We start from the raw sequence: 20,968 nt of genomic DNA on the forward strand, positions 1-20,968 counted from the left end.
ACGTGGGACTCGATCCAGGGACTCCAGGATCCCGCCCTGGGCCAAAGGCAGGTGCCAAACCGCTGAGCCACCCAGGGATCCCCAATATTTTATTTATTTATTCATGAGAGACACAGAGAGAGAGAGAGGCAGAAGGAAAATCAGGCTCCCCATGACCTGAGCCAAAGGCAGATGCTTAACCACTAAGTCACCCAGGCTCCCCTGCTCTTTTCACTTTTAAAACAATGTCATTCTTTCACTATTTTTTTGAAAAAATATCTTTCATTAAAAATGTTATTTACATTAACCTGTAACAGATTTTTTTAGTGAATTAATAAGTAATTTTAAGTGTTTCTGAGTTTTAATTTCAAAGGCAGTAAATATTTATAGAGTCCAAATAAACAAAAATTCTGGTTTCCTCAATAATTTTTAAGATTGTACAGAGGTCCTGAAACCAAAGTGTTTGAGAACTACTGAATTGCAGTAGTTTGTAGGCTAGTGTGTTCATGGCATGCGTGTTTTGCTTTAACCAAACTATACTCTCTCTCTTCTTTCCTATCTTTGTCCATTGCCTCATTTTGCTGAGTGTTTTGTTGTATAAACGGTCCTTTATCCTTAGAGAGGCAAATGCCTACGAATGAATGTCTGAGGGGACTTAGAAACCCCAAGAATTGTGACTCTTGATCTTGGAGTTGTGAGTTCAAGCCCCACGTTGGGCATAGAGCTTCTTTTAAACAAACAAATCGAAACTCCAGGATTAAAAAAAAAAAAAAGGAAACTCCAGGATTGTGTTAACGAGTCTGCCACCAAGTTTACCTTCATTGTCTCTGTGGACCTGCTAAAGTTAGCAAGTTTATCAATTAACTCCAGTGGATTGTGCATCCCTGTGTTTGTATTTCCTCCCTTCCTAATCACATCTCATCCCCTCTGCTCTTGCTGCCCTGGGATTGTACCTCCCAGTAAGGCACAAACATGTGGGCTCTGCCCAGACGTCTATTTTCTAGGGAAACTGGACTACTAGAGTTGTATATTATTAGCCTATATTATTGGTAAGAAAATCAATATATGGGTAGCCCATGCTTTTTAAAAGTTTGCATTATGCCACTTGGCTTTTAGGAAAGGCCTACGTGAGTACTTGTTTTCGCTAACCGAAAGAAATCCAAAGAGGATCTTCACTTTTTCGGAAAAAAAAAGGTGAAAAGTGAAAATAGCCCTCAGTGTTTGTTTTGCAGCCAGCTGTACAGAGGCAGCAAGCACCCTGAGATCTCCTACCCTGGGAACTACACTCAGCATCTTAGCAGCAAGCTGTCATAATGTTGAACTGTACGAGCACCTGTGCTTGATCTCAATTTATACCGTGCATTTGTTACCAAGATATGTCCTAAGGTATCAGAAAAGCCTAAGAGAGGGGTGCCTGGCTGGCTCAGTGAGTGGAGCATGCAATTCTTGATCTCGGGGTTGTGCATTCGAGGCCCACGTTGGGTGTAGAGATCATTTCAAAACAAAATCTTTGAAAAAGAAAGAAAGAAGAGCCCAATAGAGGTGATCTTTGGATCTGGGAACGTTAAAAATATTTTCCATGTAAACTGATAGTCTCTTTGCTTTATGCCATTTCTGCTTCCAAAAGTTTTCTTTTTTTTTAAATACTTACATTTTTTTTTAATTTTTATTTATTTATGATAGTCACAGAGAGAGAGAGAGGCAGAGACATAGGCAGAGGGAGAAGCAGGCTCCAAGCACCGGGAGCCCGACGTGGGATTCGATCTGGGGTCTCCAGGATCGCGCCCTGGGCCAAAGGCAGGCGCCAAACCGCTGCGCCACCCAGGGATCCCAATACTTACATTTTTTATTTTTTAAAGACTTTATGTATTTATTCATGAGAGACAGAGAGAGTCAGAGGGAGAAGCAGGTTCCATGCAGGGAGCCCGCCACGGGACTCAGTCCTGGGTCTCCAGGATCACACCTGCGGCTGAAGGTGGTGCTAAACCAGTGAGCCACCCCGGCTGCCCCAAAAGTTTTTGTAGAAATGCTTTACTTGGGAAGCCTGGGTGGCTCAGCAGTTGAGCATCTACCTTCGGCTCAGGGTGGGATCCTGGAGTCCCGGGATCGAGTCCCACATCAGGTTCCCCTTGAGGGGAACCTTTTCCCTCTGCTTCTGTCTCTGCCTCTCTCTGTGTGTCTCTCATGAATAAATAAATCAGAAGAAGAAGAAGAAGAAGAAGAAGAAGAAGAAGAAGAAGAAGAAGAAGAAGAAATGCTCTACTTGTGGGTAGCAGGGGAAACCTGAGTGTGGCTATTCTGTGACTCTCCAGGTCTACTCTCCACCCCTTCTCTATCCTGATCTGCTCCTCCAGAGCGACCTTCACAGGCCACATCACAGGCTCCCCATCACTTTGGCTTCTGGGAAGTTTCAGGGACGGGAGGAGCTGGCAGGTGATCAGAGGGTAGGAGGAAAGTGAGATGGGGACTTTTATTTCCCAGCTCTGCCTACTGAGCCACAGGTTGATAAAGGTTGCATTCCTCCATGGAGGGAGCTCCCGACTCATCAGCCTCTCCTCCAGCTACAGCTCTCCCTTTGGGCTTCCAGCGTGTGCTTCCTCTCTGCGTCTCCATTACTGCTAACCCCAAGATGCGTCACCATCCCTTGGTGGTTCCCTGAACCCTGCCTATACCTCTGTAAATAGTTCCTTCATTAAATTCCTCTCAATTCCTCTTTGAGGCACCACATGTTTCTTAGGTGGCCTCCTACTGAAACACACAGAGGGGTTGAGTGACTTTCCCAAGGTCACACAAAGAGTGACAACACTTGAGAGTACTCTAACACAGAAAAGGGTGCTATCTTTTTGGCTTTGCCAGCCTGCCCAGCCCCCTCCCAGAATCCTCAGCCCTGCCCAACCTGCCGGAAATCTGTGATCCTTTTGTTGGGATGGGATTGAATTCCCTAGGGCTCCCTTCCCAGACCTGGCCAGCAACTCCAGTAACCAGAGCTGTGTGAGAAGAAAGGACCAAGCCTTTGGGGTAAGGCACACCCTGAACAGAGGTGAGGTCTCAGGTGAGTCACGCCACTGAGGGGCCACCTCCTCTGTCCCCAGGGCCTGGGTTCACCCACGGCCTGGCCTCACCAAGGAGCCAATACATCAGCCTCCCAGCACCTTGGTTGTCCTCTCCTCCCACCTTTGCCCACAGGGTTCTCCACTCTTCTATCGCCCACTCAACAGCGCCCTGGAACTAGGACATCTGCCTCCCACCCCCAACTTGGGCCTCCAGTGATGTGAGATGCTCACAGGGCTCTGGGTGGGGCCTACAGGCTCCCTACTTCCCCTTCCAGCCCCAGATCCTCTCAGATTGCCAGAGATGGGCTCCAGCCAGGGAGGGTGGGGCTGCTCCTGGGACCATCAGGTGTCACACGGGCTGTCTAGGCAGTGACAGAGCTGTGACTGGGAGCAGACCTTCACCCATCTCCGTGCCTCCAGCTGACTCAAATGTGCCATGTCCCACCACCTGCTCCTTCCACTGGTGATCCTCGGTAACTTCAGGAGACAGGAGATGGCTACAATGGGCCAGGGTCCTAGTATCTGGGGAGCTGGAAACCAGGACTCCTGGGTTCTGTGTGGGTAATGGGGGGTCAGAGGAGGAAGGGGAGGAGGGAGTGAGATGTCAGAAGGGAGAGGAATAGTGTTTGAGAGGGGAAAGAGGCTTGGGTGTCATAGGGAGATGGAGCTTGCTGGGAGGGCATCAGGGAGGGCTTATCAAAGTGTAGATCTCTAGCCTCTCCCTGCTTCCCTCTTTCTAGCCATCAGCCCCATCCCAGGAGCTTTCCAGAACTCAGGTAAGGCAGTAGGGGGGAGGGGGGAGTCATGTGGGAGGCAGCAAAGATAGGAGGGGTAACATGCCTACTGGCAGGGGACTGAAAGCCCAGGGACTGGGAAGGGTAGGGGGCAGGGGCCTAAGAACAGGAAGATGGGGCTGAGCAGTGTCGCGGGCTGGAAGTCACCAGTACCTTCCTCTCTTTACCTTCTAACCCTCAGCTCTCAGTTCCACCCAAGAAGAACCTGAAGATCTAGGTAAGGAAGAGTGGGGAGTTCCTCAGATCCTAAGGAAAGTTAAGGCTGGCTAGGCCAGGAGGGAGGTGGAAGTCACTGGAAAATTAGACGTGCCAAGGTCCTCAGTGCTCTTGTTCAGAGGGGCAAACTGAGGCCGGGTGGGAGACAGGGCTTCGTCTTGAGCTCCCTGGGCCTCCGGCGTCGGGCAGCCGGCAGGCGACAACCCCCACGGCGCCCCAATGCAGACTGCGGGCGCCCTGAGCCCTCTGCCCGAATCCTGGGGGGCTCGGACGCGCAGCCGGGGAGCTGGCCGTGGCAGGTGAGCCTGCATCAGAGCGGGAGCCACATCTGCGGGGGCTCCCTCATCGCGCCTTCCTGGGTGCTCTCGGCGGCTCACTGTTTCGTGACGTGAGTATCGGCCCACAGCCCACCCCGGTCCACAGCCAGCCCTGCCTGCCCCGCGGCCTGAGACCGCCCGGCGCCGGTCTCCCCGCCCTCGCCCCCGCCCCGCCCCAAGGGCTCCGCGGAGCGGGGTCACCCTGGTTCCCAATGCGGTAGGCGCCGCCTGCAGGCCCGCCCCACCACTCCACCAAACATCCGACCCTGAACCCCGTCTGTCCGGCGTCCCCCAGTCAACCAACCCCCTGGGAATCGGATCCACTCCCCCCTCTTCCTGGGAACCCCTCTGAACCTGGATCTCTCCAGCCCCAAATCCCGACCCAGGTTTCCCGCCGACCCCACCTTCCCGCGGGCTCTGAGCCCCTACCCCACGACAGTCGGCCTCCCCCCTCCCGCCCGGGCCTCCGCGCAGGAACGGGACCCTGGAGCCTGCGACCGACTGGTCCGTCCTGCTGGGCGCGCACTCCCAGGCCGCGGCCCCCGACGGCGCGCACGTGCGCGCGGTGGCCGCCATCCTCGTGCCGCGCAACTACAGCGGCGTGGACCGCGGCGCCGACCTGGCCCTGCTGCGCCTCGCCTCGCCCGCCAGGCTGGGCCCCGCCGTGCGGCCCGTCTGCCTGCCGCGCGCCTCGCACCGCTTCGCCCACGGCGCCACCTGCTGGGCCACCGGCTGGGGGGACATCCAGGAAGCGGGTGAGTGTCGGGGAGGTGGGTTTCGGCGGCCGCGGAGCCCGCTGAGGAGTCCTCGGGCCGGGCCTAGAAGCCGGAGCCCCGGTGGGCGGGCGCGCGGGGCGGGGCCTCGGGAGGGGGACCCCGGGCGAGCGCCCGGAGCGCAGGCCTCGGCCCGCTGAGCGCTCCGCCCGTCTCCCTCTATCTTCCCCGCTAAGGGCTCGCAAACCAAGACTGCTGACTCCTCCAACCCATTACCTCTTCACCTTTCCTTCCCGTTGTTTTCTTTCCCGGATTTAGGATCCGACCAGGGTTCCCATCCTAGCTGTGCTGTTTCAGACAAAGCGCTTCACCCAATCCATTGCTTCCTCTGAAAATTGAGGAAAATCGTGCCAGTGCATGGGGTTGTCGGGTGGATTAAGTGAGGAAATCCATGTAAGGTTGATAGCACGGTGCCGAACATACTAATTAATGCACTTTAGGTACTTTTACCCTAGATAATCGTGCACTAAAGCACAGTGCCTGGCATATCCTAAGCATTCAGCAAATGTCCGTTTCTGCCCTCCTTTCTCCGGTCCCTCTCCTCCCATCCTACCCTTCTCTCACTCATCCTCTACTTACTCACCTCCTGTCTTTTCCCTACTCACCCTCATTCATTCAGTTCATCTTTCATTTATTCAACAGATATTTCTTGAGCACCTTCTCAATGGGCTGGGCACTGAGGCATTAGAGATACGCCAGTGAACATAACCAGCAAAAGTCCCTGCCTCAGAGCTTAAATTCTAGTAGGTAGACAAGCTATACATTCAGTAGATTGAGCAAACATTACACTAGAAGGTTTGGGAGAGGGACGCCTGGGTGGCTCAATGGTGAGCATCTGCCTTCAGCTCACGGCGTGATCCTGGTCCAGGGATGGAGTCCCACATCTGGCCCCCTGTGAGGAGCCTGCTTCTTCTTCTATCTGTATCTCTGCTTCCCTCTGTGTCTCTCATAAATAAATAAATAAATAAATAAATAAATAAATAAATAAATCTTAAAAAAAAAGAAGAAGAAGAAGGTTTGAGAGGAAATAGAGCACTTTCCCATTCCCTATCATCCCTATTATCCAATGCTACTTTTCCATGTTAACAAGGCCCCCACGATGCATTTACTGTGATCAGACCTGTGCTGTACAGTGCCCAGGGCTTTAGCAAGGGTGCTTCAGGAGGAGATACCACAGCCTGTGCTTAGAGGGGCCCCATCAGGGCAGGAGATGACATGAAAGGGTCATTCTGAGCACATAGGAAGTCCATGGGGATGGACCCAAACCATCCTGACAAAGGGTATCCAGAACAGGAGATTTCTGGGGAGCTGTTGTAAAAAGGACATAAGTTAGCATAACAGGCTAGTGTGGGGAGATAGAGGCCACTCTGGGGACTCACATGAGACATGACAGATGGAGAAGGGCCAGCTTGCCAGGCTGGAATGGAAGGGGCATAGGCAACAGAGGTCACGTAAGTTGCTAGGGCTGGACTATGAAAGCCCTAAGGTCAAACCAAGGTCCAGAGTATTCCACCAGCTCCCAGGATCCCTAGGACAATCTCCAAACTTGCCTGGATAGCCCTCAAGTACAGCCTCACCATCACCTGACCTCTCAGGATTCTGGGTGGGGAGGCAACGAGCTCTGTCCAGCTCTCCATCACGCGTTCCTGGATTCTGAGACATTGTTTCCATCAAAGGCAGGTTTAAAAAAAAAAAAAGGCAGGTTTACCTCAGGAAAGGAAAGGGGTAGGCCTCAGATGTAGACAGTGGGATCCGTTGAGTGTTCTTGATAAGATCAGAGCTGAGCTTTAAACACATTCCTCTGTCATGGGGCACCTGGTGGCTCAGTCGGATAAGCATCTGACTCTTGATCTCAGCTCAGGTCTTGAGCCCAGTGTCGTGGGTTTAAGCCCCAAGTTGGGCTCCATGCTGGGTGTGCAACCTACCTAAATTTTTTTTTTAAGATTCTACCCATTTATTCATGAGAGACACAGAGAGAGAGGGGCAGAGACACAGGCAGAGGGAGAAGCAGGCTCCATGCTGGGAGCCTGACGCAGGACTCGATCCCAGGACTCCAGGATCACGCCCTGGGCCAAAGGCAGGCGCTAAACCGCTGAGCCACCCAGGGATCCCCCCTACCTAAAATTTTTAAAAAATTAAAAATTAAAAAAAAAAGAGAACATTTTTCTGTCAGCAACAAGTGAAGGGTGAGTGAGGAATGGACCAGTGAGGAACCTGGGCCAATCATCCAGACCCAAAGTTGTGCTTTCTAAACCAGGACAACTGCAGTGAAAATTGCAAGAAGTCACAATGAGAGGTTTTCAGGATTTGGGAACTGATTGGAGAGGGGAAGCTGAGGCAGGGGTCAAAGCTGACACCCAGACTCCATGCTCTGTAACTTGGTACAGGGCCATGCTAGTCTCTATGGCACCTTTATTGAAAAGGGTACTCTCTCAAGATTGGCACAACCCATATCGGGGCACAGAGCTCAGTGATTTTAGCCCCACATGCATCATTTATTGTCTGGATACCTTTCTCCACTGCACTACCATCCATGGAAGCTCTCACCAGGTGCTTGATGGGGCCACTCCTGAGATGAGGGTGTAAGAAGAAGTTCTCAAATAACTGGTTTTGAATTCAGCAGGTGAGGGTGTCCTGGGGCATCTAGATAGAGATGCCCAGGAGGCACCTGGAGGGCATAGAGCTGAGCTAGGGAACAGAGGACTTCATATCTGCCTCACAGCCTTTGCTCTCTGGTTCCCTGCAGACCCCCTGCCTCTCCCATGGGTGCTACAAGAAGTGGAGCTCAGGCTGCTGGGAGAGGCTGCCTGTCAGTGTCTCTATAGCCGGCCTGGCCCCTTCAACCTCACTTTCCAGCTATTGCCAGGGATGCTGTGTGCTGGCTACCCGGAGGGCCGCAGGGACACTTGCCAGGTATGGAGGGGGGAGGCCTGCATCTGCCCAGCAGGGCCAGGCAAAACCCTGATAGGAATCATGGGGAATAGACAAATCTCATCTCTCTCTCTGCAAAAAGAGTGCAAGATTGCTAATGATTGCTAAAGAGGATTGATGAGAAGATTATAAATGGACAGAACTTGGAGCTTGACAAGAGGGTACTGTTACTTATGGCAGTTCACCGTGCAGAGGTTATGTGTCAGACTCTAGAGTGAGTCAGCCTGGTTAGAAGTCCAGCACCACCACTTATTAGTTCTGTGACCTTGGCTGAGTTATTTAACTTCTGGATGTCCAGACTTTCTCACCTGGCAGATGGAGATGATAGCATTATTGACCTCATAGGGTAATTATGATGATCACATGAATTTATAGATATAAAAACACTTAGGACAGTGTTTGGTTTTTAATAAGAGCTTAAATAAGTATTAGCTATTATTATTATTATTCCACATCCCAGTCCACAATACAGCACCTGTTACTTAGTAAATATTCAACACATAGTTTTTTTTTTTTTTAAACGAGTTTATCTGGGGTGCCTGACTGGCTCAGTCCATAGAATGTATGACTCTGTTTTGTTTTTTTTTTAAGATTTTTATTTATTTATCCATGAAAGACACAGAGAAAGAGGCAGAAACATAAGCAGAGGGAGAAGTGGGCTCCCTGCGGGGAGCCTGATGCAGGACCCAATCCCAGGACCCCAGGATCATGATCTGATCCAAAGGCAGATGCTCCACCACTAAGCCACCCAGGTGCCCCGAGTGTACAACTCTTGATCTCAAGGTAGTGAGTTCAAGCCCCATGTTGGGTGCAGAAATTATTTAAAAATAAAATTTAAAAAAGAAGAAGGATTAATCCTTTACAAAAAAGAATTTCCCAGGTATCTTGCTGAAAGCGAACACATACTATATTTTAACTATTTTCCCCAGAAACTTTCCTCCAATGGCACACATTTTTTTGTGTGATTGATTGATTTGAGGGCAGCCCCCGTGGCACAGCGGTTTGGCACCGCCTTGCAGCCCCAGGTGTGATCCTGGAGACTGGGGATCGAGTCCCATGTCGGGCTCCCTGCATGGAGCCTGCTTCTCCCTCTGCCTGTGTCTCTGTCTCTCTCTCTTTCTGTCTCTCTCTCTCTGTCTCTCATGAATAAATAAAAGCTTAAAAAAAAAAAAGATTGATTTGAGAGAGAGAGTACAAGTGGGGGGAGGAAGAGGGACAAGCAGACTCTGCACTTGATCCCACCATCCTGAGATAATGACCTGAGCTAAAATCAAGAGTCAGATGCTTTGGGGTGTCTGGATGACTAAGATGGTTGAGTGTCCAACTCCTGGTTTGGGCTCAGGTCATGATCTCCTGCTGGGAGATCTCTGGCATCTGGGCTCCCTGCTCAGCTGGGGAGTCTGCTTCTCCCTCTCCCTCTGCCCTTCCCCCCAACTCATGTGCTCGCTCTCGCTCTCTCTCTCTCTCTCACATAAATAAAATCTTCAAATAAATAACTCTTTTAAAATATTATCTAAAAAAAGTCAGATACTTAACTGAGTCACCCAGGCACCCCCAATGGCACACATTTTTGAGGGTGCTCAAGCATGCATGGTGGCAATGGATTCAAGCTAGATAGCCTTCCTTCCAGGTCCCCCCCAGTTATGAGGTTCCAGGACCCATGGACATAATCCCCTGCCTCCTTATTTATTTATTTGTTTGTTTGTTTGTTTGTTTGTTTGTTTTTGAGAGACACACAGAGAGAGGCAGAGACGTAGGCAGAGAGAGAGAAGCAGGCCCCACTCGATCCAGGATCATGCCCTGAGCGGAAGGCAGATGCTCAACTGCTGAGCCACCCAAGCGTCCCCGCTTGCTGCTTTCTAACAGCTTATTTCTAACAGCCTCTTCCTCCTGACTTGTGGCATCTCTGATTTGCTTCAACAAGCGGTTGCACTTAGAAATCCAGAACGGGATTTGAGGCATTTATAGAACAAGAATCATTTGGCTCTGAATGGGCCCTGCAGGTCTCTCTAGCATGGTCTTGAATGCATTAGCTTGGTGCCCTTGACTTTGGCTGCTCATCAGCCTTTCTGCCTTACAAGGCTTTCTTCTGCTTAGAGTTGTAGGGAATGCAGAGGACAAAGCTCAGACAGGGCAGATTTCTAGAAGGTGGCTCTATGTTGGGCAACAAGAAGAGGTCTAGAACCTTTGTGAGGTGACCCAGTGTAAGCTGGTGGGTCCCTGGGCTGACCCCTTGACACTGAATTATCTATCATCAGGGAGACTCTGGGGGCCCCCTGGTCTGTGAGGAAGGTGGCCGATGGTTCCAGGCAGGAGTCACCAGCTTTGGCTTTGGCTGTGGACGGAGGAACCGCCCTGGAATCTTCACCGCTGTGGCTCCTTATGAGGCATGGATACGGGAACAGGTGATTGGCTCAGAGCCTGGGCCTGCCTTTCCCACCCAGTCCTGGGAGCCCCAGTCAGGTGCCTGGGAGCCCACGGATCAGAACTGCAGCATTGCTCTGCCAGGTGAGGGAGCAGGACCCCTAGATGGCAGCTGGACATGGGAGATTTGAGTTGGGGTAGGGGTCTGGGAGGCCCCCTGACCCAGGCCTCTCACCCCTCAGAGTGCGGGAAGGCCCCAAGGCCAGGGGCCTGGCCCTGGGAGGCCCAGGTGATGGTGCCAGGATCCAGACCCTGCCATGGGGCGTTGGTGTCTGAAAGCTGGGTCTTGGCACCTGCCAGCTGCTTTCTGGAGTGAGTGAAAACCCAGTCTCAGACACATTCTTGCCCCTCCTCCCCTGACCTGAGACACTATTTACCTGTCCTCAGCCCTTCCCCCGTGTAGGGTAGGAGTAGGGGTGGAGGGGCACATCTATTTGGAGTGTGGGGTCTCACTGGCAGGTGTAGGATCCAGCTCGCAAAGTAGGATCCTAGTCTACCTGGGGCGAGTAGGGGGTAGTATGAGTTTGATCCGGGATGCCACGAGTCCAAGCCAGATGTGTGTGTGTGTGTGTGTGTGTGTGTGTGTGTGTGTGTGTGTGTGTGGTTTTGAGCTGAGTGTGCAGGATCCGGCCCACGGCCCCAGTTTCCCCCATCCCGCAGCCCCATCAACTCAGATGGCCCGCCCCGCGACCTGGACACCTGGCGCGTGCTGCTGCCCTCGCGTCCGCGCGCAGAGCTGGTGGCGCGCCTCGTGCCGCACGACAATGCCTCGTGGGACGACGCCTCGGACCTGGCGCTGCTGCAGCTGCGAGCGCCGGTGAACCTGAGCACGGCCCCACGGCCAGTGTGCCTCCCTCACCCAGAACACTACTTCCTGCCCGGCAGCCGCTGCCGCCTGGCTCGCTGGGGCCGCGGGGGTGAGCAGGGGGCGGCGCCGGGCTGGACGGAGGCGAGCGGGACTCACTCCCACGCGGTGCTGGCGCTCTCTCTTCTCGGTTCCAGAACCTGCGCCCGGCCCCAACGCACAGCTCGAGGCCGAGCTGCTGGGCGGCTGGTGGTGTCACTGCCTGTACGGCCGCCAGGGGGCGTCCGTGCCGCCGCCGGGAGACCCGCCGCGCGCGCTCTGCCCCGCGTACCAGGAGGAGGAGGAGGCGGGCGGCTGCTGGGTGCGCGGCGGGGGCGGGGGCGGGGGGCAGGGGCCGGGCGCCCGGGTCCTGAAGGCCACCTGGAGCACTTCGGGGAGGGGCCTGAGATGGGCCCTGGGCGACGTCTGGCCTTGCTACACCTAGGTTCACAGAGAATCCTAAAGCGAGGGCTGACTTCTTGTGCAGACTAGTATTGGCGAGTGGCGTGGAGGAGGTGGGGCTTGTCATGTCTGAGTGGGAGAGAGAGAGAGGGAGAGAGAGAGGGAGGTGCAGGAAAGCCCCAGGACCTTGGAGAGCCTCTCACTAGCGCGCACACACTCTTGCTTGCAGAACTACTCTCATCGGAGCCTCCTGTGCCAGGAGGAGGGGACTTGGTTCCTGGCTGGAATCAGCGACTTTTCCAGTGGCTGCCTGCGTCCCAGAGTCTTCCACCCCCTGCAGACCCATGGCCCGTGGATCAGCCACGTGACGCGCGGAGCCTACCTAGAAGACCAGCTGACCTGGGACTGGGGCTCTGAGGGGGAGGAGACTGACACACAGACTTGTCCCCCGCACACAGAACATGGTGGTGAGGGCTCAGGGCTTAATGTCTCCTGAGGCTTTGGGGCTTAGGGGCTCCTACATGAGCTAAGACCCGTGGTTAGGTCTTCATGGGTCAGCTGCGAAGCCTCCGTTTAAGTGGTCACCTCCTCTCCCTAGCCTGTGGCCTGCGACCAGAGCCCGCTGTGGTGGGGGTCCTGTGGCCCTGGTTGGCAGAAGTGCACGTGGCTGGAGATCGAGTCTGCACTGGGATCCTGGTGGCCCCAGGCTGGGTTCTGGCAGCCACTCACTGTGTCCTCAGGTAGGTCTCACCCATCTCTTGGACAAGAAGGAAAAATGGAGAGATGGGCCTAAGGGCTCTTAACAATAGTGGGACTCTCCATTTGGGGCTCTTACGGTGCAGGGGAGTGCCTCAAGTGTTTTGAGGTAGAAGAGAGATCTGGCAGGAGGAATACTCAATGGAACAACCCATTCTGCACTGGGAAGGACTTTACGGCCACTGGGAGAGCAGGGGATGACATTGAACTTTGTTCCAACAGGCCAGGCTCCACGACAGTGCCTTATATTGAAGTGTACCTGGGCCGGGCGGGGGCCAGCCCCCTCCCACAGGGCCACCAGGTATCCCGGGTGGTCACCAGCATCCGCCTGCCCCGGCACCTGGGACTTCGGCCCCCTTTGGCCCTCCTGGAGCTGAGCTCCCGGGTGGAACCCTCCCCATCAGCCCTGCCCATCTGCCTTCACCCAGGGGGTATCCCCCTGGGGGCCAGCTGTTGGGTGCTGGGCTGGAAGGACCCCCGGGACCGAGGTGAGAGCCCAGGGTCCTGGGGGTGAGGAGTGACTGAAGGCCAGAAGCCCTGCGACAACCCTCTCTTCTCTCTCTAGTCCCCGTGGCTGCAGCTGTCTCTATCTTGATGCCACGACTCTGTCACTGTCTCTATCAGGGCATCCTGCCCCCTGGGACTCTCTGTGTTCTGTATTCGGAGGGTCAGGAGGACAGATGTGAGGTAATGGGGTCTGGGCATCCCCATCCGGGGAGAGGGGAGCCAGGCAGCACTGGGCAGCCCAGCAGGACCCTAGAGAGTGAGCTGGGTTGAAATTCTGTTTTCTTTTTTTTTTTTTTTTTAAGATTTTATTTATTTATGAGAGACACAGAGAGGCAGAGACATGGGCAGAGGGAGAAGCAGGCCTCCTGCGGGGAGCCTGATGTGGGGATCATGGGATCATGCTGCGATTGTGACCTGAGCCAAAGGCAGACGTTCAACCACTGAGCCACCCAGGCGCCCTTGGGTTGGAATTCTTGAGTGCTGGGCCCCAAATGGGAAGAAGCAGTGCTTCCCATCTGGACTTTAGAGAGAGACCAGGGGCTCGGATGCCTGAGGATAGGGACAAGCAGCGCTCTGTGGCTGGACTCTAAGAAGAGATAGAGGAGCAGGAGGAAGGGTAAGAGACCCTTTGGGGCTTGGCTCTGATACTGCAGGTGACCTCAGCACCTCCGCTCCTGTGCCAGACGGAGGGAGGCTCCTGGGTGCTTATGGGCATGGCTGTTCGAGGGAGCCGGGAGCTGTTCGCTGCCATTGGCCCTGAAGAGGCCTGGATCTCCCAGATGGTGGAGGAAGCCCATTTCCTGCCTCCCAATGGCTACCCCCACTGGCCCCCTGAAGGCAGCAACCTCTGCCCCCCTGAAATGGCCAGGGCCTCAGGCTCCCCTCGGGTTGCCCTCTTCCTGCTGCTCCTGACCCCCCTGATCCAGGGCTGAGGGGGCCTGGGTCCGTGAGCCACCCCTCCTTCTCCTCCCCCCACTCCCTCCAACCTTCCACTTCCCACCCAGTACAGCTGGAATGTGGCCCAACCGGCTTTGTTCCCTCGCCCCGCCACCGCCACCGAACCTCCAGGCCGCCCCACCCACCTGGACTGCAGCGGCTCTGGCTCTGGGTAATTGGGCCTCCCCAGCTATTTTGGGCTCCGGAATCCTTGGGGGCACCGGGAAGCGGACAATAAAGGTGTAAACACAGACACATGGCCTTATGTCATTGCTGGGGGCAGGCCAAGGGGCTGGGGGAAGCCCACAGGGTAGGGCCCATCCCTGCTGGGGTTCTGTGAGTCAGACTTTGGGCTCCCAGGAAATGTGTCCCTGATAACGTGGCAGCTGTCCTTCATTCCTGCCCCAGGGCGGGGGAGGTGGGGTGGCAGCTGGGTGTGTGTCACCTCCCCGGTGGAATCAGCATCCCTAGCACCTGCCAGACACCTCAGCCCAGGCTCAGACCCTACTGTCCTCCCCCCAACCCAGAACAAGGGCTAGGATGAGGGTTGAAGAAGGGTCCTGGAGTCTGGGAGTCCAGGGGCTACCATATCCTGTATCCACAGACAGATGCCCCCTCATATATATATACCCTGTTGAGTGACCCAGAGTGTACACCTCCAGTGTCCCCAATACATACATGACACACGCTTAACAGTTCCCCACCTTCACATCCTGCCCAGTGTCCCCAGAGTTTGGGCATCATCATGTGTCCTTGTGTGTGTACATCCCACTACCCCACTCACCTTTTTTTTTTTTAAGATTTTATTTATTTGAGGGATGCCCGGGTAGCTCGGGGGTTGAGTGTCTGCCTTCCAGCTCAGGGCATGATCCTGGAGTCCCAGGATTGAGTCCCGCATCAGGTTCCCTGCGTGGAGCCTGCTGCTCCCTCTGCCTATGTCTCTGTGCCTCTCTCTATGTGTCTCTCGTGAATAAATAAATTAAAATCTTAAAAAATATATATTTTATTTATTTGAGAGAGAGAGCACAGGTGGGGATGGGGGGCGTAGGAGTGGCAGAGGAAGTGGGAGAAGCAGGCTCCCTACTGAGCAGGGAGCCCTGAACTCCCAGGATCCAAGCCCAAGCCAAAGGCAGCCACTTAACCAACTGAGCCAGCCCCCCTCGCTCCTCATGTATTAGTGCCCTCCCAGCATGAATACAACCGCATTCCCTGCTTACTCCGAAGTCAGGGGGTCTGGGGTCTGATGGATCAGCCCATGAAGTAGTGCTCTGTGTCCAGGGAATACATATGGAGACGTCCCTGGCTGGGGATTAAGAAAGGGTCACAGAAGAGATTATGTCTGAGTACAGAAAAAGAGCAAATGGAGACCCAGGAAGGAGGCAGTACTTGGGGTGCAAGCCACAGATGAAGGTGGCAGAGGGGTCACCTTTGGGGCCAGAGTCACCATCTCTAGGTGGGGTGGGCAGAGGATACGGGAGAGGAGGGAGGAAGTTCTTGGGAGATAGAGGAGATGGCAGAGGTTCTTTAAGGGCCAGGGTTGTCATTGGCTGCCAGAGCCCCAAGAGGATAGCCCACCTGTGTCCAGTACCCGGATGCCATCCCCCACAAACATTTAAACACCCACCCTTGGGTAGCCTGGGTGGCTCGGCGGTTTAGTGCCGCCTTCAGTCCAGGGCGTGATCCTGGAGACCCGGGTCGAGTCCCACGTCAGGCTTCCTGCATGGAGCCTGCTTCTCCCTCTGCCTGTGTCTCTACCTCTCTCTCTCTGTGTCTCTCGTGAATAAATAAAATCTTTTTAAAAATTAAATAAATAGATAAACACTCACCCTCGACCCAAACCCACCACAGTGTCCAATGTCATCCCCTCCTCCCCAGCTTAGACCCCTTCCCACTCCACTCCAGGAGTTCCCTACCCTCTGGGGCCCTAAAATTTTGGCTATGAGGTCCCAGTCTTAGAGAAAGTAGGTGGGGGAGTAGGGCTCTCTTCTGAGGCTTGAAGCCAACATACATGCCCAGGTGCAAACCTGAGGACAAACCTGTCCCCTGGCTGGGCCACTGGGCCTTCCTTCTTCCCCTGAGCCTGTGCCTCCTCCCCGCTGCAACCTCGACCCGGGAACGCTTTCCCGGACCATCCTTCGACTACCTTTGCCACTTCCCATCGCCTCTCAGGCCTCTGTCCTAATAGCACCTTCTCTGGGAGCCCTTCTCAATGCCGGCCGATGTCAATCTCCCGTGATCAGGCCTCCAGAGCCCCTGTGCCTAGCCTGAAATTATTCTAGAATTCCTGTGTGATGATTTGATTCGAAGCTGTCACCCCTATTTCACTGTGAGCTCAGTGAAGGCAGAGATGGTGTCTGCTTTGTCTCCTGTGCCTGGAACATAGTAGGCACTCAGGAAATATTTGTGAGATGATCAGCATGGCCAGTCACGCTGCACACAGATGATGCTGCAGTCTCTACAGGAGGGCCTGAAAAGACAGGGGTCCTGGGCTCAAAGACCAGGTGAGGGAGAGCAGGAAGGAGGAGCACAGCAGCCCCAGGACAAGAAAGGCTGGGCCAGGCCCTGGGGGACATAACTGGTCTGGGAGACCTGAAAGACCTGGGCTAGATGCCACTTGGGTCACATTCTAGGGAGCCTAGCTATCAGGGATTTCCAGTCCCGCCTGGAGGGCACACATACACACACACACACACACACACACACACACACACACACACACACACACAGAGCCTGGGGATCTGGGAGGACTTAGGACCTTGTAATCCAGAAAACCTGGTGGAGCTAAGTGTGGAGGGCGGGGCCAGGGGAGGGGCAGGCAGGTAGGTGCCTTTCTCCAAGGATCCACATTCTGGAAGGTCTCCGAGTAGTTAGGCCGAGTTGCAGACGTGTCCTTACGGCTGCGGAGACCCCAGCGTCTCCCTTTGCGCCTTACCTCTGCCTTCAAATCTAGTCTTGGACATCTCTTCTCCCTTCCCAGTGCGGATTCCAGGATCTCTTCCCTCTGGGCCCAATACCAGGAACTTGCCATTGAAACCAGCCCTAGGTACCTTCCCTCGGGTGCCTGGTGTCTCCCCGGGGGCCCTGGTCCTGGGCCATGGCCCACAGGGCAGGTCTGGGGCCTGGGTGGCTGGAGGCTGTGGCCATTCTGCTTTTACTTGGATTATTCCGGTCCGGACTTGGTGAGTATGTGCGGTGGTCAGACAGTGTGGGGCTCAAGGGAGGGGTAATACACATAGGCTGGGGGTATAACCCTTTTTTGGGCACACCCCTTACCCTGGACTCAAGAACCCCCAGCTTCAGCTCCTTAGCTCCGGGCCTCTCCCTCTCCCTTCGGCGTTGGCCTCCCAGGGCGGGGTGGGACAGCCTCTGGAGAAGTGGCAGGTGCTAAGGGATCTGGGAACTTTTTCTCAGGGTCTTTCCTGTTTACCCTTCCCTCTTTCTCTCCCTCCTGGAGCTGAGGGGATGAAGGTGAGGCTTGGGTGGGGGAGGGGGAAGGAAGGGGACGTGGGTTCAGATTCCAATGGAATGTTTCATGAGTGCCTGAGCCTCTCTCCATAGGGCCCTCTTCCTTACCCTTACTGCTTTATGTAAATCCTCCCAGTAGTTCTGTGAGATGGAGGTTACAGCCCTCATTCTATGGAGAAAGAAACTCCGATGCAGAGAAGTGACTTACCCAAGAGTACACAGCCAGTAAGAGGCATAGCTGGGATTTTAAACCCTGGTCTGACTCCAAAGGTACATCTTTTGAGGAAAACAAACCAGGGGTTTCCTTCCTTGCAAGGCACACCACTCGACTCTGAGTCCGGTTTTCAGTGCCCACTTCACCGCAAACCACTGGCTGTGTATTCTTGGCCAGTCCTCTCCCCTCAAAAAGGAAGTCAGTTATGTTTGTCTCCTGGGGCCCAGGGAGGACTCCTGGAGATAAAGGAAGTGAAAGCCCTCCCGCAGCCTGGCATTGCTGGACCGTCACTAAATAGTAGCTATTGTCATTATTATGAGGAGCAAAGGAGGAGCTTGGCTGGGGAGTTTTCTCTGCTGGGGGGGCGGGGGGGAGGGGAGGTGACTTTGTGAAGGGCTGTTGGGTCCTGCTCCACAGAGGGGAGGCCTCCGTGGGGGTGAGGCCGTCCTGGGAATCAGATGTTCAGTGTGGGAGTCCTGTTGTTTGTTCGACACATATCCATGACTCCATCTGTGTGCCCAGCCCTGTGCTCCAGTCCCTGTCACCAGGGACTTACCCAGATTAGTGCAGATGAAGCAGTCACAGACACCAGCACAACAGCTGTATGATAGGGCAGCTGGGGGTGGGGGGAGCATGGGGGCTCTGGGCGTTCCTGCCATTGTCCAACTCAGCCAGCAGGGTCAGGGCAGGTTAAGGAGAGGCTGGCATTTGAATCACCTCCATAGGCAAATAGGTTTGCTGAGGGGAGTAGGATGAGGCAAGAGGGATGGAGGATGCTCGGCAGAGTGGCCTGGCTGAGCAGAGGTCTAGAGGCAAACAAGTGTGTGGCCCCCTGTGTGTGACAGGAAGTGTCCGGAGGGATGGCTGGAGCAGATGGTCCTGTCATGGAAGGTCTGGAATGTATGTTAAGGACCATGTGGAGCCCGGAAAGGATTTAAGCTGAGGTGTGACCTGATCAGATTTGTGGTTTATAAAGATCTTCTGATGTGTAAGGAGTGGACTGAGTGGAAGGCACTCAGTGGCCTGAGTGGAGGGCCTGAAAGAAAGGAAGCTGGAAGAAACCCAAGTTAGGTAATGAGCTCGGTAGGGGGGGCAGAACTAACCATGCCCGCTGAGCAGTGGATGAGGACAAACGGGTGGCTGGCTCCTGGGAACTCACTTCCCAGACTCCAAACCAGATTGTTAGAAGTGGCAGGCCTGAGGCCCCAGGAGGTACGGGGGCCCCAACAGGACCTGACCTCCTGACCTTCCTCCCTGGACAGCCTTCTGTGGTGTGGCCTCCCAAGCACGAATCACAGGCGGCAGCGGTGCAGCCGCTGGCCAGTGGCCCTGGCAGGTCAGCATCACCTATGATGGCGTCCATGTGTGCGGCGGTTCTCTCGTTTCTGAGCAGTGGGTGCTCTCAGCTGCTCACTGCTTCCCAAGGTACCAGCTGGGTGGTGGGCGAGGGGCATGGGGCAGGGAGTCAAAAGTGGGCTGAGGTCCAAGTTAGGGATCAGTCTAGGCCAGAGGTTGGGGTCCTTGGGTGGGATCTAGGGATATCAATGATTCAGTCTGAAAGGATCAGTGAGGAGTGAAGGACAGAGGTCACAGGTCACAGGATAAAACTGTGGTCTGTGACCTGAAAGGCCATTTGCCTGGGACCAGACAGACTGGGGTTGGGTGGAACAGGGCAATGCAGGATTAGGGAAGTGGGAGAGGTCTCCTGGGTCCCAGCCTTGGCCCCTCCACCTGCAGGGAGCACGTGAAGGAAGACTATGAGGTAAAGCTGGGTGCCCACCAGCTGGACTCCTATACCCCTGAGGCCGAGGTCCGCACCGTGGCACAGGTCATTTCCCACACCAGCTACCAGCAGGAGGGCTCCCAGGGTGACATCGCACTCCTCCAACTCAGTAGCCCGGTCACCTTCTCCCGCTACATCAGGCCCATCTGCCTCCCTGCAGCCAACGCTTCGTTCCCCAATGGTCTCCAATGTACTGTCACCGGATGGGGCCACGTGGCGCCCTCAGGTGAGGTGGGCACTGATGTCCAGAGCCATGGGGGTGGTACCTAACTCAGGGCAGAAGGCCTCAGGCAAGCATCTTTTGCTCCTCCAGTGAGCCTCCTGGCCCCCCGGCAACTACAGCAACTCGAGGTGCCGCTGATCAGCCGCGAGACCTGTAACTGCCTGTACAACATCAACGCTAAGCCTGAGGAGCCCCACTTTATCCAGCAGGACATGGTGTGTGCTGGCTATGTGAGAGGGGGCAAGGATGCCTGCCAGGTAAATGCAGGGGGGTCCAGTGAGACAAGTGCGTCTCAGGGGGAAATGAGGGCCTAATGGGGCTGGTGTGGCTGACTGGAGGCCTGGGGCCTCATCCTGATAGTTACTGTACGGCTCTTCTCTTCAGGGTGACTCTGGGGGCCCGCTCTCTTGCCCTGTGGCGGGCCTGTGGTACCTGGCAGGCATTGTGAGCTGGGGCGATGCCTGTGGGGCCCCCAACAGGCCTGGCGTGTACACTCTGACCTCCAGCTATGCCTCCTGGATTCACCATCAAGTGACAGAGCTCCAGCCTCGTGTGGTGCCCCAAATCCAGGAGTCCCAGCCCGATGGCAATCTCTGTGTCTACCATCAGGCCTTCAGCTCTGCCCCAGCCCAGAGCTTATTGGGGCTCATCCTTCTGCTGCCACTAGGCCTGACCCTCAGCCTCCTCTGCTAAGCTAGTCATCTAAGGAGCTGACCCTGCTTCCAGGACTTCCACACACTGCACCCAAGGACAGATGCCTGCCTTGGGAATGGACCTGGCCCTTCCCTGACATCTTTTGGGCCTAGGGACCGGCTTGATTCACTCCTTCCTCCCAGGACCTGTGGGAGTACATCCTGACCTTTGAGCCCCCTCTTCTGGGTTGGTTCTTTGGGACTACAATCCACAGTTGGGAGGCTCATTACCTGTGGCATTGGCTAGAACCTCTGGCCGCCTCCACCTGCTGTCCACAAGCCTGCCGGTTGGGCTTCTATGGAGCCCCTGAGGACCCTTAACTATGAAAATGAGCCCTGGCTCCCTGCTTTGTTTCCAGAAGACTAGGCTAATTGCTGCTGAAAAGCTGGCCCCAGCGCCCCACCAGTCCTGCCTGATAAGCCCCATCACTTCACCCTCTTCCTATCTTCTGAGCTGGGGCTGCCTCTGGGCAGCAAGTTTGCAAGCACAGAAAAGGCCCCAATCTTGCCCCATCAGCTGCCATGCCCTTTTTGAACCTCGATTCCTAGACTCCGGAGGACTGAGCCCCCACCGGAACTGGGCTTGGGCTTGGATCTGGGGTGAGGGCTAGAAGGAACAAGCAGGAGTAAAATGTTTTTGAGCAAAACTGCTGTGTGTG

At 54.9% G+C, this 20,968-nt stretch overlaps 2 protein-coding genes across 4 annotated transcripts; both read left to right on the top strand.

Moving 5' to 3' along the window:
* The first annotated feature begins 2,976 nt into the window (after nucleotides 1–2,976).
* Nucleotides 2,977–14,185, top strand: PRSS36 (serine protease 36). 3 transcript variants are annotated; one of them, XM_072753434.1, is made up of 16 exons: nucleotides 2,977–3,031; nucleotides 3,166–3,505; nucleotides 3,773–3,808; nucleotides 4,008–4,043; nucleotides 4,268–4,430; nucleotides 4,834–5,114; nucleotides 7,879–8,045; nucleotides 10,322–10,571; nucleotides 10,670–10,799; nucleotides 11,148–11,404; nucleotides 11,490–11,653; nucleotides 11,963–12,200; nucleotides 12,332–12,473; nucleotides 12,712–12,977; nucleotides 13,055–13,176; nucleotides 13,650–14,185. In XM_072753434.1, exons 2-16 carry the CDS (start codon nucleotides 3,469–3,471, stop codon nucleotides 13,926–13,928), a joined length of 2,568 nt encoding a protein of 855 aa, XP_072609535.1. In that variant the 5' UTR covers nucleotides 2,977–3,031; nucleotides 3,166–3,468; the 3' UTR covers nucleotides 13,929–14,185. The 3 variants fall into 3 exon arrangements, with proteins under 3 accessions (XP_072609535.1, XP_025867007.2, XP_072609536.1); XM_026011222.2 differs by lacking the exon at nucleotides 2,977–3,031 and having other exon boundaries at nucleotides 3,394–3,505; nucleotides 13,114–13,176; XM_072753435.1 differs by lacking the exon at nucleotides 2,977–3,031 and having other exon boundaries at nucleotides 3,398–3,505; nucleotides 12,712–12,790; nucleotides 13,114–13,176.
* PRSS8 (serine protease 8) lies at nucleotides 12,336–20,956 on the top strand. The gene is made up of 6 exons (XM_026011225.2): nucleotides 12,336–12,473; nucleotides 16,910–17,111; nucleotides 18,874–19,036; nucleotides 19,349–19,620; nucleotides 19,708–19,874; nucleotides 20,002–20,956. The coding sequence occupies exons 2-6, from the start codon at nucleotides 17,027–17,029 to the stop codon at nucleotides 20,308–20,310; spliced, it is 996 nt and encodes a 331-aa protein (XP_025867010.1). The 5' UTR covers nucleotides 12,336–12,473; nucleotides 16,910–17,026; the 3' UTR covers nucleotides 20,311–20,956.
* The last annotated feature ends 12 nt before the right edge of the window (nucleotides 20,957–20,968 follow it).

Source organism: Vulpes vulpes, chromosome 3 (assembly GCF_048418805.1).
Source record: "Vulpes vulpes isolate BD-2025 chromosome 3, VulVul3, whole genome shotgun sequence".
Lineage (NCBI taxonomy): Eukaryota > Metazoa > Chordata > Mammalia > Carnivora > Canidae > Vulpes > Vulpes vulpes.